At 47.8% G+C, this 14,274-nt stretch overlaps 1 protein-coding gene across 2 annotated transcripts in view; it reads right to left on the reverse strand.

Annotated features, from left to right (window-relative positions):
- LOC148818474 (protein kinase C beta type) overlaps positions 1-14,274 on the reverse strand; it is a 147,812-nt gene that overhangs the window by 40,428 nt on the left and 93,110 nt on the right. For both annotated transcript variants that reach the window (XM_088936819.1, XM_088936818.1), the window contains exons 6-9: positions 13,484-13,640; positions 13,003-13,137; positions 8,601-8,697; positions 695-841 (exon numbers count right to left, since the gene is read on the reverse strand). In XM_088936819.1, the coding sequence (XP_088792945.1) occupies positions 695-841; positions 8,601-8,697; positions 13,003-13,137; positions 13,484-13,640 (536 nt within the window). The remainder of the gene's footprint in view (positions 1-694; positions 842-8,600; positions 8,698-13,002; positions 13,138-13,483; positions 13,641-14,274) is intronic.

The raw sequence follows: 14,274 nt of genomic DNA on the forward strand, positions 1-14,274 counted from the left end.
CACACAGGCCTGGGCCCGAGCTCCATCTGTTGAACCAAGTTTTTTTTTTTTATCAGACACAGCGATGCAGCCTGATCTGTGTCCCTGGGACGATCTGGTAAGAGTGTCCTGCCTCTCCAGGCACAAGCAGCGCTGTTAGGGACCGGGTCTTATGCAGTTGCGCAGAGCCCAAACTGGAGACCTGAGCAGTGCATGGAACTGCTATGCTAACCTGACATCCTGCGTGGCGTCATTTAATTTAATTCAATTTATTTTTATATTGCGCCTTTCACAACAAGGTCGCCCCAAGGCACTTAACAAAGCTGTGTGACGATACATGACGTTACAATACAGGAAGAGAAAATTCCAGAAGACAACGGAGGAGAGGAACCAAAAACTCTTCAGTAAGGAGAAAAACAAAACCTCTAGGGGTCCAAGGTCAACTGGCTGCCCAACTCCTCTGGGCATGGTAACATTATACAATTCTAAAAAAAGTACTAAATGTGGAGTATTAAGTCTTCCATCATGTCCTTCTGTGTGCCAGTACTCCATGCAGATCACCAGAGATCTGCATCCTCACTGAGACATACTGTAGAAGAGTCTCAGCCATACTGCCTCTTACCAAATGCATGGCTCAGCATTAGCTGTAGCTAATGTAGTCTGCGGTGTAGGAGACCGTGTAGGTGTGAGCGTGTGGGTGGGTGGGGGCAGTTACCTTTCCGAAGCTGCCCTTGCCCAGCACCATGAGGAAGTTGAAGTCCGAGAGCTTCATGCGGTCCCTGTTGCCGTTGTTGTCGAATTTGGAGATGGCGTTGGAGGAGGAGCTGTCCATGTTCTTTGTCCCAGGACCGATCTTGGCTCTCTGGGGGAAGTCAAACAGAGGGAGAGGGATCATGAATCATGAAGAGAGAGGGACTGGGGACTGCGTATTACCCGCCCATACTCAATCCACAGCGGAGCCAATTTCAATAAACCACACGACTGCAGTTGCGTGGCTCAATATGACTCAGTTCAAACCCCAGAATGTTGTGATAGGGAGGGACCAGAAAATGGCACAGCATGGTTTAAGAGTCCTTCTCTGTGGTCTTCCTGTAATTTTCCTACGTGATTTGTGATCTAAGATGGGAGAGATGTTAAAATGAAGCTAGAACACTTGTCACCCTACTTGTTTCTAAGTTGACCCTGTGATCTCCTGGTGTCTGATGTCAGCGTCTGACATGAGAGAGAAAATCTTCTTAGTTAATATCTAACCCGGAGAACAGCCCAAGCCCATACATCAGACAGCTAGGCTACTTCACTGTGGCCCAACAGCCACCTGCTTTTAAACCAACATGGATACTATTCTGACTCCCTCTGTGTCACCGTCAAAACAGTCACGCAGTAAGTTGCCCAGGGCTTTCCTCTTTAGTGAGTAAGATACTGTAATATAGGGCCACCACTTTTGAACAGGGAAGTATGAAGCCGTGCACACAAGTAGAAGCTACTGTAGGTGGAAGTGGATTCACAACGGAGGATAGGAGCTATTTCTTTACCCAAAGGGTTGGGGGGGCCACATTGTTGGAGCCATTACCCTGACGTCTGGGAAGAAACAACTGGGTGAGATTGTTGCATCAATAACTATCTACCAAACAGGCCTCCTCTGGATCGTAACCTCCTTCCCAACACAAGGCTGGTCACACCCCTCTTCGCACCCCCTGCAGGAGCAAACTCAACAGCTCGTGTCAATGCCGGAGAGGTCAGAGACCGAAACAGCAGCCTCTCCTCTCAGTGTAACGAACGCACTGTCCACGAGGTAGAGGAAGGACCCTGTGCGTCGTTCTGGGAGTTTTAGGAGATCGGAGAGACGGGTGCAAGGGAGAGGAGATCGATGGCTCCTGATCCAAATCGCTGGGCTGAACTCGGAGTCGAGGGACGAAGGTAGAATATCTAAGACCAGAGTTTCAGTCAGAGGGGATCGAAGGCTTAATATCCAAGTCGCTGGGCTGAAGTCGGAGTCAAGGGACGAAAAAAGATTAATTCCCAGACCAGAGTTTCAATCCGTAAGAGAATGTTTCAATAGAAAACGACGAGGTAGGAGCTTCAAGGATAGAGACTAATACCGAGCACAGACCTAAGGGTAATGAGGGTTTAAATATACCGGGAAGTGGATATTTAAATCCGAGCCGAATCATCGGGGAAGGGAGGACTGTGCGGACACCCGTCTCCAGATCCCAGCTCTCTTCCTCGTTAGCCCAGCCGCTGGTTAATTTGCGTGGGCCGCAGTCACCCTGCGATCTTGGAATATATGCAGTTTTAATGGTCAGAAGCAAGCGGTACTGGGAAAACAGGCACCGGGCCCAGTCTAGCATGAAATTCCATTAACCTGGCTCCTGCGAGTCCGATATTAATGGCGCACGAGGCTCCCCGCTAACACGAGCAGGCTCTGGTAATCTCCCAGCCCTGGCGACAGAGTAAGCGTTTCCGTTTGTTTCTCTGTCTGTCTGAGGTCTTCCTCCCTTTCATTTCCTTTCTCAGCCTTTCCTCGGCAGCGCAGCCTGTCCTCCGTCAAGGTCACCCGCGAGCCGGTGCTGAGGAGGCGCAGGCACGGGGGAAAACGATCTGACGAGCGGAATTAAAGCGCAGCAGCGTGGCCAGACTCACAAAAACGGAGCTTCTCTCCGAATTCGCTCGACCTCTCCCTGCCGCCTCCCCCACCTCCCTTCCCCTCGCAAGAAACGCGCAAAAATCGATTTTGTGCTCTCCTCAAGGTCTGGTGCGTTGTAACAGTGGCAAGACTTACAAGTTTCCACTTATTTATTTGCTGTCAAGCTGTCTCGTTTTTTATGGAGCTTCATTTCCTTCAAGGAAAGATAATTCCTCTTTTTTTTCTGGGGGAGGCGTGGGTTATTGAAAACTCACGAGCGGTTATCTCTTAAGACTTCCTCACAGTTCAGCGCCCTACTGTGCCCGTGCTTACAAGCAACTTGAATTGCTCCCAGAACTGTAGTTCCAAGGAAGAAGGAAAGAACAATGCCTCCTTCCCAGGTTATCAACGTTTACACTTAAAGTAAGCTGGTGTAAACAGAGGTTAAGGTGAAGATGGCAAACCAAGCTAATCTAGAAACCGGGATTGGGCAGTGTGCAATGAAGAGGAGGCGGATCAGTGCTCTTAGTTAGGTTGGATTTTTAGCAGCTAATTGATCTCATCCAGACAAATAATGTAACTACACATTTTGTAAGAGGACAAGACGGCAGTTCTTGTTGGAACCACAGTCCCCGGCAAGCAGGAAAGAATGATCTGCCATCTTCAGTCACCTGATCGAAGGACAGCAGACAATTGGTCGGGTGGTGGTTAAAAACCAGGAAGTGGAGGCTTCCAGTTGTCAGCTCATATCCGATTGGCATATCAGGTCAGATCCTCAGCTATGCACTGAACCGTAAGGAAGATGGAAGCAAGCCAGTGACCAGCCAAGAAATGTATGGATATTGGTTGGTGGGTAGCTGGATTAAGTCATTTTTGCTTTAGCAAAAGCAATTGTATTTTGATATCGGCAAGTCATTTAGATGCCCAAAAGGACTTGAGCTAGAGGCACTAGGTTTATGTTTTGTGTGTTATGGAGGTTCATCACACTATAAAAAGAGCACTATTTTTACCATACTACCTCAGATCCGTCTGTTGAAAGATGCCTGCTCCCAGAAGTGTCACAACATCTTACTGAGATTTATAGACAGCGTGCATCGGCAGATGGACATATTGGCCAAGATTAGTCTTCAAATTTAACAAAGGCTGCCTGTGAAGCCAACAATGATACCTCTCTGAGGAACAACAGCTGAGCCAGTAAGCAAACTAAAGCTGAAAGAGACAGTGTAGGAAAAACACACAGAGCAGGAATGCTCCTCTTTAAAAAAGGGCATGAGCTCTAGGGATACTCCCTGCATCAGCTTCCTTGCCAATTAGGCTGTTGTTGCGAAAAAAAAACGGTGAGAAAGACATGGTGCTTTTCACACTGAAGCTTCACGCCTCAGTAACTAGAGTCTCTGCGCTCTGCCTCTGCACGCAGTCTCTTTAGCTGAGACAAGGGCTGTGTTTTTTTATTTCCCCTGTTTTACTCGAAATCCTTTCTTTTGTGCTCATTTGAAAGTTATTCCCCTGGAGAGGCACAGAGCAAGCATCACAGCATCGATTGAGCTCGGCTGCTGTGATAACCCATGGCACAGAGGGAGCCTCCCTCTGTATCCTCATCTTCTCCGCTAGAATCTTCTGCTTTCTGAAAATGAAAGGTTCTGGTACAAGAATTTCTACCCTAAAATGTGGGCTGTGAGTTAATGGGATAGCGCATTAATCTCTGACTTACACTGACTCCTTACTCCCTGCCTCAGTGTAAGTCAGAGATTAATGCGCTGTACCAGGATCTTTGAATAGGCGGGTCTTGGAAAAGATGGCCACAGAAACACAGCTGTCAGAGCAGTAAAAACCAACCAAACAAACAAATGACACAAAAACTTTTCTCCAAACTCTAGCCAAACAGTCTCTTTTAATCACCTCTCTATAAACAATCAGGGAGCTAGGCCTGGCTTCAAAACATGTCTCTCTCAAAAACCTTGAAAAAATCCCTCTTTGAAAAACTTCACAACGCGTCTATGGGCTGGTTGGTCTGCAACTTCCTTGCTCCCTACTTCTTCCGACGCAGAGAATTACAGGGGCTCTGCTTTCCTGCTGGACAGGGCAGGTCCACAGCCTCTGGAAGACCCCATGATTCCTTGTTTTACAATGCCACCTGACCAATTCCACCAATTGCTTTCTGGGAAATTTAGTTCAGACAAGAATCTCCATCTTAACTTCATCTACCGCCGTCTTACAGAATGTCATGTGCTTAACTTAGGAAAACCCATGTGCACCCTCCTTCTCCTTAAAATGCGGACATATACTCTGGAGTGCCACAAGAAATTTGGGCATGCGAACTAACGAGGGCAAGATCAAGTCCTTGTGGGACAGTCTCCTTGTTTCTCCCTTGCTAGTTTTGACTTTAGAGATGTAAAAACCAAATGCACTATATATATAGGCGCATCGGCTTCACGTACAGTTTCATCGATCCAAACTGTGTCACGTTTGTAAACCACTCCTCTTAAGGACGCTCCAGCCCTTCTTTGTTTTCTACTCATCCACCACACCTGCTCCCTGTTCCAACCTCCTTTTCAGTTCTCCTTAAACGCTTAGACGCTCACTCTATTCCGGGCTTTGCATTGGTTTCCGTACCAGGCGAGAGTGGGACCTGGAAGTGCCCGGTCCCGTCAAGCTTTTAAGTTCCTGTTCCTGCCAGTTCCGACCCGGTTCCCGTTTTTATTCTGTTCGTCTTGGATGGACCTCCCGTTTTGGGATTTTCGCCTCCTCTTGGATTCCCCCTTGGACTTATTTCTGGATTGTTTGCCTCGGCCACACCTCCCCCGCACACCAGCGCACCAAGGACACCCCCCCTGTTTTCATTCCCGACTCCCGCAAGCATTTTTCCCCGTGTTTTCCTCACTCTACCCCGGATCGTGTCGTCTGCATAGGGTCCTGAAAGAACGCTTTCGTGACAAACTGGCTCTTTTCACCCAACAGGACATGGGCTGGTACTTCTGGAGAAAGAGATGATAACTGGAAACGCCTAGTTTATCTAAATATTTCCTAAATTAATCCAGATATGGTACATAGCCGTAGCTAACAGTGGATTTCTGTGGTATAAATAAGTCCAATTTCCTTTAATAAGACTATGCTTGCCATGAGGCCATGACTCTCACTGCTATAACACCACAGTAAAATTAGATAAAACGGAGAATCATGGTGACATGTCTTACAAGTTGTGGGAAACTGAAAAAAAAAGGTAAATTCACAGTACAGTACATGCATGTGTAAGCTACAAAATAAATGGTGTAAATTCATTGTCGTCAAAATCTTACATGCTCTTACTGGTTTAGTTCAGGCGAACGACTGAACCTGATTACTTCCTTCCTAGCCAATGAGCGCTATTGCCCACACCCATAATTCCTCTGGGGCTCAGAGCCCCGCCCACAACCCCAAGTGCATTCAGGGGCTCCACCTCTAAAGGCAGGAGATGAGGGCTGGCAGGGGTCACATCCTGGCCCTGTCAGTCATACCGAAAGGCGGCACAGGTCTGGTTAAAAATTAATTGCAGGAGATTCTTTGCCATTCAGCTCAAGGAGAAGAGGCCCTAAATAATGAATAGAGCTCAGGAGGAAGTAAATGACATTGGCAAAAAAGGGGGGAAAAAAAGTGGAGAGGTACCTCAAGGGGAGGCCAGAACAAGGCCATTAGCATTTTTAATGTATTTTCAACGCGGCTAACTTCTGCCTGAGTGGGAGCCCATCTCGGCTCTCTCCCCCTGACAGGCAGTCCGCAGCACTCTGAGGAGGGGGGTGGGGGGGCGTGTGTGTACGCGAGTGTGGGGGTGGGTGGGGGGGCGATTCTGTTAATGAGGAGATACAGAGACAGAGACACGGGGAAGGCACGCTCTCCACATCTTAATGAAACTCCGCTTGGAAATTCTGTTTGTGTAAGCATGATTTTAGATTATCTCGCTATCAATAGGTACGGTCTGCGGCAGCCTCTGGAACAGACAGAGGGGACCTCTCGCTACACTGCAGCAGAAATTTTAAGGAAAAACCATTAAAAAAACTCTAGAGGATTCTACCCTGCCCTTGACCATGACCTCTAGTCTGCATGTTTCTAAGGTGAAGCAGTGACTGAGATACTGTACGCATGGTTGAAACTCTGTTTTAATATGTCCATAAATCTATCAAAGATTTATAATTTGGCCCCTGCATGTAGATTTAATTTTTTTTCTGTGTGCCTAATAAATGAGTTCTTTGGCAATATTACAAGGATGGAGATAGGACTCCAATGGCAGAGCAGTGAGCTCTGCTTCAAGTTACATGTACACATTGCACTGATGAAGCAAAAAGTGAAGTATTTTAATATTGTTTTTATACTCTACATGGCTCAAAAGCCAAACGTCTGTGCAACTGCTTAAGAGATTTCATGGCTACTGTTATTAAACAAAATACAGTGAAGGTGGAATGTGATTTCAAAACGTTGTCACAACTGTACATCTGCCTCTCCAGAAGAGGACACTGCAAACTACCCACCTGTTAAGATTAAAAAAGTCAGGCGGAAACATTCAGTCTGTGGGCTAAACCTCGCAGAGGCTCATGTGTAATTTCGGAACATATAAATAACGCTCTCAAGCTCCCCAAGGTGACAGCTGAATTATGCATCAACCGCCTCGGTCAGCGAATGGACTGTCTCTTATCACATCGAACTGTGATTTTTTTTTTAAAGACGGAGAGAGATGAGGTGATCTCAGTCACAGCTCATAATTCACACTCCAAGACTGATGCACTTCTGATTTGGATTAGCCCTGGCGTGAAGATCAAGCCTCTCAAGTACAGTTAGCTTATAGATACAGAAATATGTATTGTACAAGTAGAAGACCTTTAACTGGTATCGAGATAACAGTGTTGGGGGTTCTCAGACGCAGGTACAGCACAGAGCAGAGACTAGGCTCTTAAAGGCCTTCCGTTTACGTGTCTAAACAGCAGGTACTGCAAAACGTGAAGCTGCCGGTCAAATCTCATGCTTTGGCATCTGTAGACGAATGTGTGCATTTTTGTCCGAGCAAAGAGTGGTGGTGTGCACACTAGGGTTGACAGTTAAGGCTGCAAAAGTAAGGCATGACTGTGAAAAACTAAGCACAGCTGCCGAATTACATGACAGATCAGCAATATAACACATATGTTTTGACGAAACATACAGTACTAAGGTAATGCTAGCTTTTTCGCTAGCAAGCCTAATCATCATATGAAGCTGCACTGTCTCAGTTAGCAGGACTTTGGTGTGCATCTTCCCTGAAGATATGCAATGAGTTGCTCAGTGTGACCCAAAACCGAGGACTTACCTCCAGATAAGTCCCTATTAGGGCTCCCTGTACCCCCTAACCCACTTACAGAAAAAGCCTTTGAATATGAACATGTACAGTAACTTTGAAGGTTAAATGCCTGCAACAATCTACTTCTTCCCCCAAGAACAGCACTGACAGTCCTATGTCCTGAAGCTAGGATTCTGAATAAGACTCCTCACCGTATACTGGCAAAACATCACCATCTTCTCTGTGCCTCTAAGCAGCAGCTCCCCAGCTGATCCACGATCCTAATACCTGTTGCCCAATGTCCTTCTTTGACTTTCACGCTAGACTGAATCTGTTTATGCGCAGGAGAAGGCTTCTCATTTAGCTCAGAGCTAAAAGCCACAATTGCTGGTGGGATGAACGGAATATTATTCTCCAGCAAGCAGGCCAGATGTGCAAAATGAATGGCAATTTTCAAAAAAAGGGGGGGAAATGGATTTGAACTGTAGGACAGCTCCTCTCTGGTGTAATCTAGCACAGAGCAGTGTATCACTGAGAATTATGCAAAGTACTGTCGTAAGACTCCAGCGAAGCAAGTGCTCTCCAGCTCCGACAGCACTACCTCGGGAGCAGGAGAGACAAGAGAGCCAGCACCCGTGGGTGCGAGCGCCAGTTTGGCTTTAGGAAAACAAAAAGAGACACGAAACAAAAATGGAGGCCCCCACCAGGCCTACTCACCTCAAACTTCTGCCTCAGCTCCTCGTTGCCCTCTTCCCCCTCGGGCGGGACAGGCACGTTGAAGTACTCGCCCTCCTCCTGACTCAGCAGCTTGAACCTGCGAAAGAGGCAGCGGCCAGCTGTTAGGGAGCATGGACAGAGCGCCCCCCTGTGGCCGGGCACCCAATCAGCACCACGTCGACACAGACCGACCCGTGCGGGCTGGGCGATATGTGACCGGGCAAGAAGCAGGCAAAGTGAGGGAGTGTGTGCAGTTTAAGCTCTGAATTATTTATTTATTTGAGATGGCGGGTTGCAACACTGACTCTCCCGTCCTGTGGTCTCCAAGCCAGGGGGTCACCAGCTAGGAGCAGACCCAGAGGTACAGTTCCCCCTCAGCTGCTGTGCCCCGGTCCCCTGACTAGCACACAGGAGCTACAGAAGGGGCGGCGATTCCGATAACCCTGTGGGCATGAGCCAACAGCACCTGCTGCCAAGGCCTGGATTATTAGAAGTGAGTGATACCCTCCTGATGCATTTGGAAATCCCATTCCCTTAAACATCTGCGTTTGTTTTCAAAAAGCAGTTTACGCCCTGTACATTCTTGTGTTTTCTTTCCTCACCTTTTCCCTCTTTCTTCGGGAGAAAAGGCCGAAACCCATTCAAACCCTGACCAATCTCCCAAGCGCGGTTTCTTTTTCCTGACCCAGCGTGGAAGTCTGCGAATGAGCTAGACTGTCTCGAAGCTTCCTTCTTAACTCCCCTTCTGCTGCGTTCGTTTTGTCTGTCTTTCTTACAGAAGCAATCGCATTTAACAGCGATAACGCTTCTAACACTCACCTGCGCCTAAATAAATCGGCTCTAAGAATAAAAAAAATCGGACTCTGTTAATAAACGTTACATCAGACAACTGAAGTCAGTTCCTGCCCAGTGAATGGCACTTGATTCATGCTCTGTTGATATATTACACATGATAAAGACTTCATCAATAACATTTGCAAATGTCTAATGTAAAGTGTTGCTAAAGAAAGTGCAAAGAATATTTTATTTAGAAAATGCTCGGATTTTCGACACATCTTTTCCCCCTTTTTGGCAACTTTTGTGGTCAAATCATTTTCGTTGGTGAAAATGAGAAATGAGAAATGGAGAGTGTGCCTGTGTCGCGTATCCTGCTGAAACTCCCCCAGCACATGGTCTGCTTGCAGACAGGCCATGTTCAGATGGGCTATTTACTGCAACACCTCTCAGAATGCCCTGCTGGGTTCGGAAGGGTTGATAGATCTTGGGGGATCTATAGGGATCTATTCCAGCAGAATGGCCAACACGAAAGGGTCCTGTTTCTGACTTTTAGAACGATCAAGCCCATCAGTCCCATCCAGGAGAGGTTGAATGGAATGTGATACCGACAGCACACAGTGAGACACAGGAGCAGCGCTAAATTATTTTTCAACAATTCTTCTGCGTGCAGACAAGGAGACAGAACCAAGGACTGACAGGTATTATGGGTAAACCAATCTGTTACTCCTCCTTCCACAGCCGAGGAACAACAAGACGAAATCAAAACCCACCAGACAAATCCACTATCAAAGAATCTAGGAGGATGTTTTACTTTGGAACAGTTAGAATCTGGAACAATTGATTTAAGATTGTAATTCATTTAATAAGCCCATATATTTTACATCTTGAACCAGGTTGGAGGATTGCAAAAAGAAGTAAACCATCTGTGCACTACATTCTGAACAACTGTTTTGAAAAAAAGGCTAAAAATCGCAAAACAATTGGCTCCAGCTGAATACAGAAAACGTTTTTTCAAACACACAGGTTTCTGGGTAAGTCGTTCTAACGCTGATTTTAGACAGTAACCACACAGTCTACGAGGAGACACTAGCTGCCTTCTTCTCTCCTCAGTTCATTTAAATCCACTGCTCTCACAGTGACAGTAATTCTCAAATCGATGCGAAGCGACATGCTCAAATTGGAGAGCCAGCTGGAACAACTGTAGCGCTAGGATGAAATGATCGTTCAAGACCCCAACTCATTCTTCAGCTGTTAAGTAAATGCTTCACCCCAGAACCTCTCATACTTGCTGTGTGTTGCAGGTACTCATATACGTATGTTGGGCTGAAATGTATTTCTTCGTCTTGTCAGTGGATAAATACGCCGCATGGAGATAATTCTGACCACTGATTCGAAGTATCAGGTCCCAGAAGGTGTGATTCCACCCTTACTCTAACCCTACCCCTATATCTAACCTTTATCATAATCCCATAACCCTAACCCTCAACCTACTACTTCCCAGTAACCCTAACCTTTACCCTAACTCTAACCCTAACCCTACTACTTCCCCATAACTCTAACCTTTACCCTTTCCCTTACCCGTATCCTACCCCTAATTCTTACTATAACCCTTATACCTCTCCTAATCGTTACTCTAATCCTACCACTAATCCTTACTCTAACCCTGCCCCTACAGACTAATCGTAAACCATATGCGGCTAATTCAATCACTGGTAAAAGGAGTCGTTCTCAGCCCCAGTAAACAAGACTGAGATCAAAAAAATCCCAAAATGCACCGGGGAGGGAACAGCAGCCGAAAATCCCACATCGAGGAAGAAATGAACTCGGCTGAGAAGATTCCCCTCTCTCCCTAAAGCGAAACCAAAAAAAAAAAAGCCAGGACCAATGTTCAGCTTTAACATAATCTAAAAGGAGAACCACTTTAGCAGTGAGGACAGCAAGCAGGCCCCTCAACAAAGCTGAAACAAAAAGCAGGGCAGAAAGAGAAGCACTCATCAGTTTTCTTCACAACAGCTATGAACGAACGATTTCCCTGCTCCGCACTGGGGGCAAACGGTGAGCGAAATGCCCACTTCAAAGCAAATGAATTAAGATGTGCTGTTTACCCACAGTGGGAAAAAAAAATCGAGCCTTTCTTAAATCAATAGTCATGAAGCATCAGACCTGCAGTTGGGTGTTTCTATAGCAGCAGATCTCAGAATGTGTTTGGCTGTGGGCACAAACACCCTCTGCACTGCACTTCCAGTACCTCTGACATACAGTACAGCAGGCTGGTTTCTTACTTACAGCACAGCACCAAGCCTTTATCAGAGCAAATGATGGCAACCCTGCAATAATGCAACTAAATGAACACAGGGAACATCCTGAACATTCATTCAAGGATATCCGGCTGCTCTGGGATCTGTTCTAATTAGCATTTCTTGTCAATTAACTTATCCTTGTCTGCTTTGCGTGCAGAGGATTTCCATACTATTTGATAACATTATTCGGGAGGAGCGGGGAGCAGCGTCGCAGAGGAACCGCACGGCTGGAGGCAAACGCCTTAAAGGTAAAGTCTAACAACCGGCTGAACCATTCAGGTGGGCCGGCAGCTGCAGACGAGCTGCCTGTGCCCCGTGTTCAGTCAGCGGGGCGACGGAGATCCTCCTGCTCCTCTAGGTCTGCGGCTTTGCAAATTAATAATAATAATAATAATTGTTTACACTTATATAGCGCTTTTCTGGACACTCCACTCAAAGCACTTTACAGGTAATGGGGATCCCCTCCACCACCACCACCAGTGTGCGACAGCAGCCATAGTGCGCCAGAACGCTCCCCACACACCAGCTATCAGTGGGGAGGAGAGCAGAGTAATGAAGCCAATTCATAGAGGGGGATTGTTAGGAGGCCATGACTGATAAAGGCCGCTGGGAAATTTTGGCCAGGACGCCAGGGTTACACCCCTACTCTTTTCGAGAGACGCCCTTTAATGACCAAAGAGAGTCAGGACCTCGGTTTTACGTCTCATCCGAAGGATGGCGCCTTTTTTACAGTATAGTGTCCCCGTCACTACACTGGGGCATTAGGACCTACATGAGCTGCAGGGTGAGCGCCCCCTGCTGGCCCCACTAACACCTCTTCCAGCAGCAACCTTAGTTTTTCCCCAGGAGGTCTCCCATCCAGGTACTGACCAGGCTCACACCTGCTGAGCTTCAGTGGGCTGCCAGGGGTGAGTTGCAGGGTGATATGGCAGCTGACTGTAAATTAAAAAGTACAAATGAGCCCTTCGAAATGCCTCTCTTCTGTTGCATTTAATAGTCCCGGGGTAAGACGCACAAGGTAAAAGGCATGTCTTACAAAACTGCCACAGCTCCAGGAACGCTGCCTGCGCAGGCCTCTTTCTCCTGGCTCACTTGTTGCCAGTTGAAGATCCCAGCCTGCGACATGCAGCCCGGTTGCTACTTGTAATGCACGTCCAGAGAAAAACTCATTACGTGATTAATGAGCAGAAAGAACGAAAAGGACGAAGACAGCGAGAGAGAAAGCAGAGCGCTCAAGGACAGGCACGGTCGGCTTGCGTGTTGCCTAGTCCCCAGCCCCGCCCCATCTTCGCTCCCTCAGTCACAGCCGCGGTCTCGGCGCTCACCAGCCATCCACTCCCAGTTTCTGCAGCTCGGAGATGCCGAAGGAGAGCGACCCCATGAAGTCATTCCGGCTGGTGAGGTCCCAGTCCCAGATCTCCACCGACAGCCGGCGGTCCTTGTCCGTCTCCTTCAGGTGGCTGCGCGGGGGACAAGAGGACAGGGCGTCACTCCGCAGGCACAGGGCAGCAGTGGACAGCCAGACGTCCAGAGCGCAGCCGCCTTGCAGCACAGCACCATGCACAAAACAGAGCATCCTCAAACACCCCCTCGTGCAGCAGCTCGGCCTGCAGGTCCAAGCTGCTTCTGATGCAGGTGGTTATGCTCTGAAGTGTTATTTATACTGTGTCCCTGGGTACAGATCTACTTTCAGTCCTTCGGGGTTAGTATGGTAGAGTTCTGGGTTTAGATGACCACTGAGTAAGGCACACAGAGACAGACAGGTGAAGAGACGCACACCCAGGCTGACTGCCCCCGTCAACTCACAATGTGAAGGTCTCGTTCCACTCTGGGTTGAGGGAGCACTTAATGGTCTTGGTCTTCTGTTTGCTTTCGCTCTTGGGGTCCGGGATCAGTTTCAGCTTGACGTAGGGGTCAGACAAGCCATTGGGGTCCATGGGCACCAGGTTCTTGGCATCTTTAACTGAACAGAGAGATCGCCACAGTGAGAGGCATCACTAACACAGAGGTGGACGCTGTGAATCCAGTCATGAATAATAATAAGAATTCCTTACACTTATACAGCGCTTTCCTGGACACTCCACTCAAAGCGCTTTACAGGTAATGGGGACTCCCCTCCACCACCACCAGTGTGCAGCCCCACCTGGATGATGCGACAACAGCCATAGTGCGCCAGAACTCAGCACACATCAGCTATTAGTGAGGAGGAGAGCAGAGTAATGAAGCCAAATCAGAGATGGGGATTATTAGGAGGCCATGATTGGTAAAGGCCAGTGGGAAATTTGGCCAGGACGCTGGGGTAACACCCCTACTCTTTTCGAGAAACGCCCTGGGCATTTTAATGACCACAGAGAGTCAGGACCTCGGTTTTACGTCTCATCCAAAGGACGGCGTCTTTTTACAGTATAGTGTCCCCATCACTATCCTGGGGCATTAGGACCCACGTAGACTGCAGTGTAAGCGCCCCCTGCTGGCCCCACTAACACCTCTTCCAGCAGCAACCTCCCAGGAGGTCTCCCACCTGCTGAGCTTTAGGGGGGCTGTGAGTGGTAAGCTGCAGGGTGATATGGCTGCTGGCTGAATCCATCAGACTCATC

The sequence above is a fragment of the Atractosteus spatula genome, chromosome 18, assembly GCF_055471065.1.
Source record: "Atractosteus spatula isolate fAtrSpa1 chromosome 18, fAtrSpa1.hap1, whole genome shotgun sequence".
Taxonomy (NCBI): Eukaryota; Metazoa; Chordata; class Actinopteri; order Semionotiformes; family Lepisosteidae; genus Atractosteus; species Atractosteus spatula.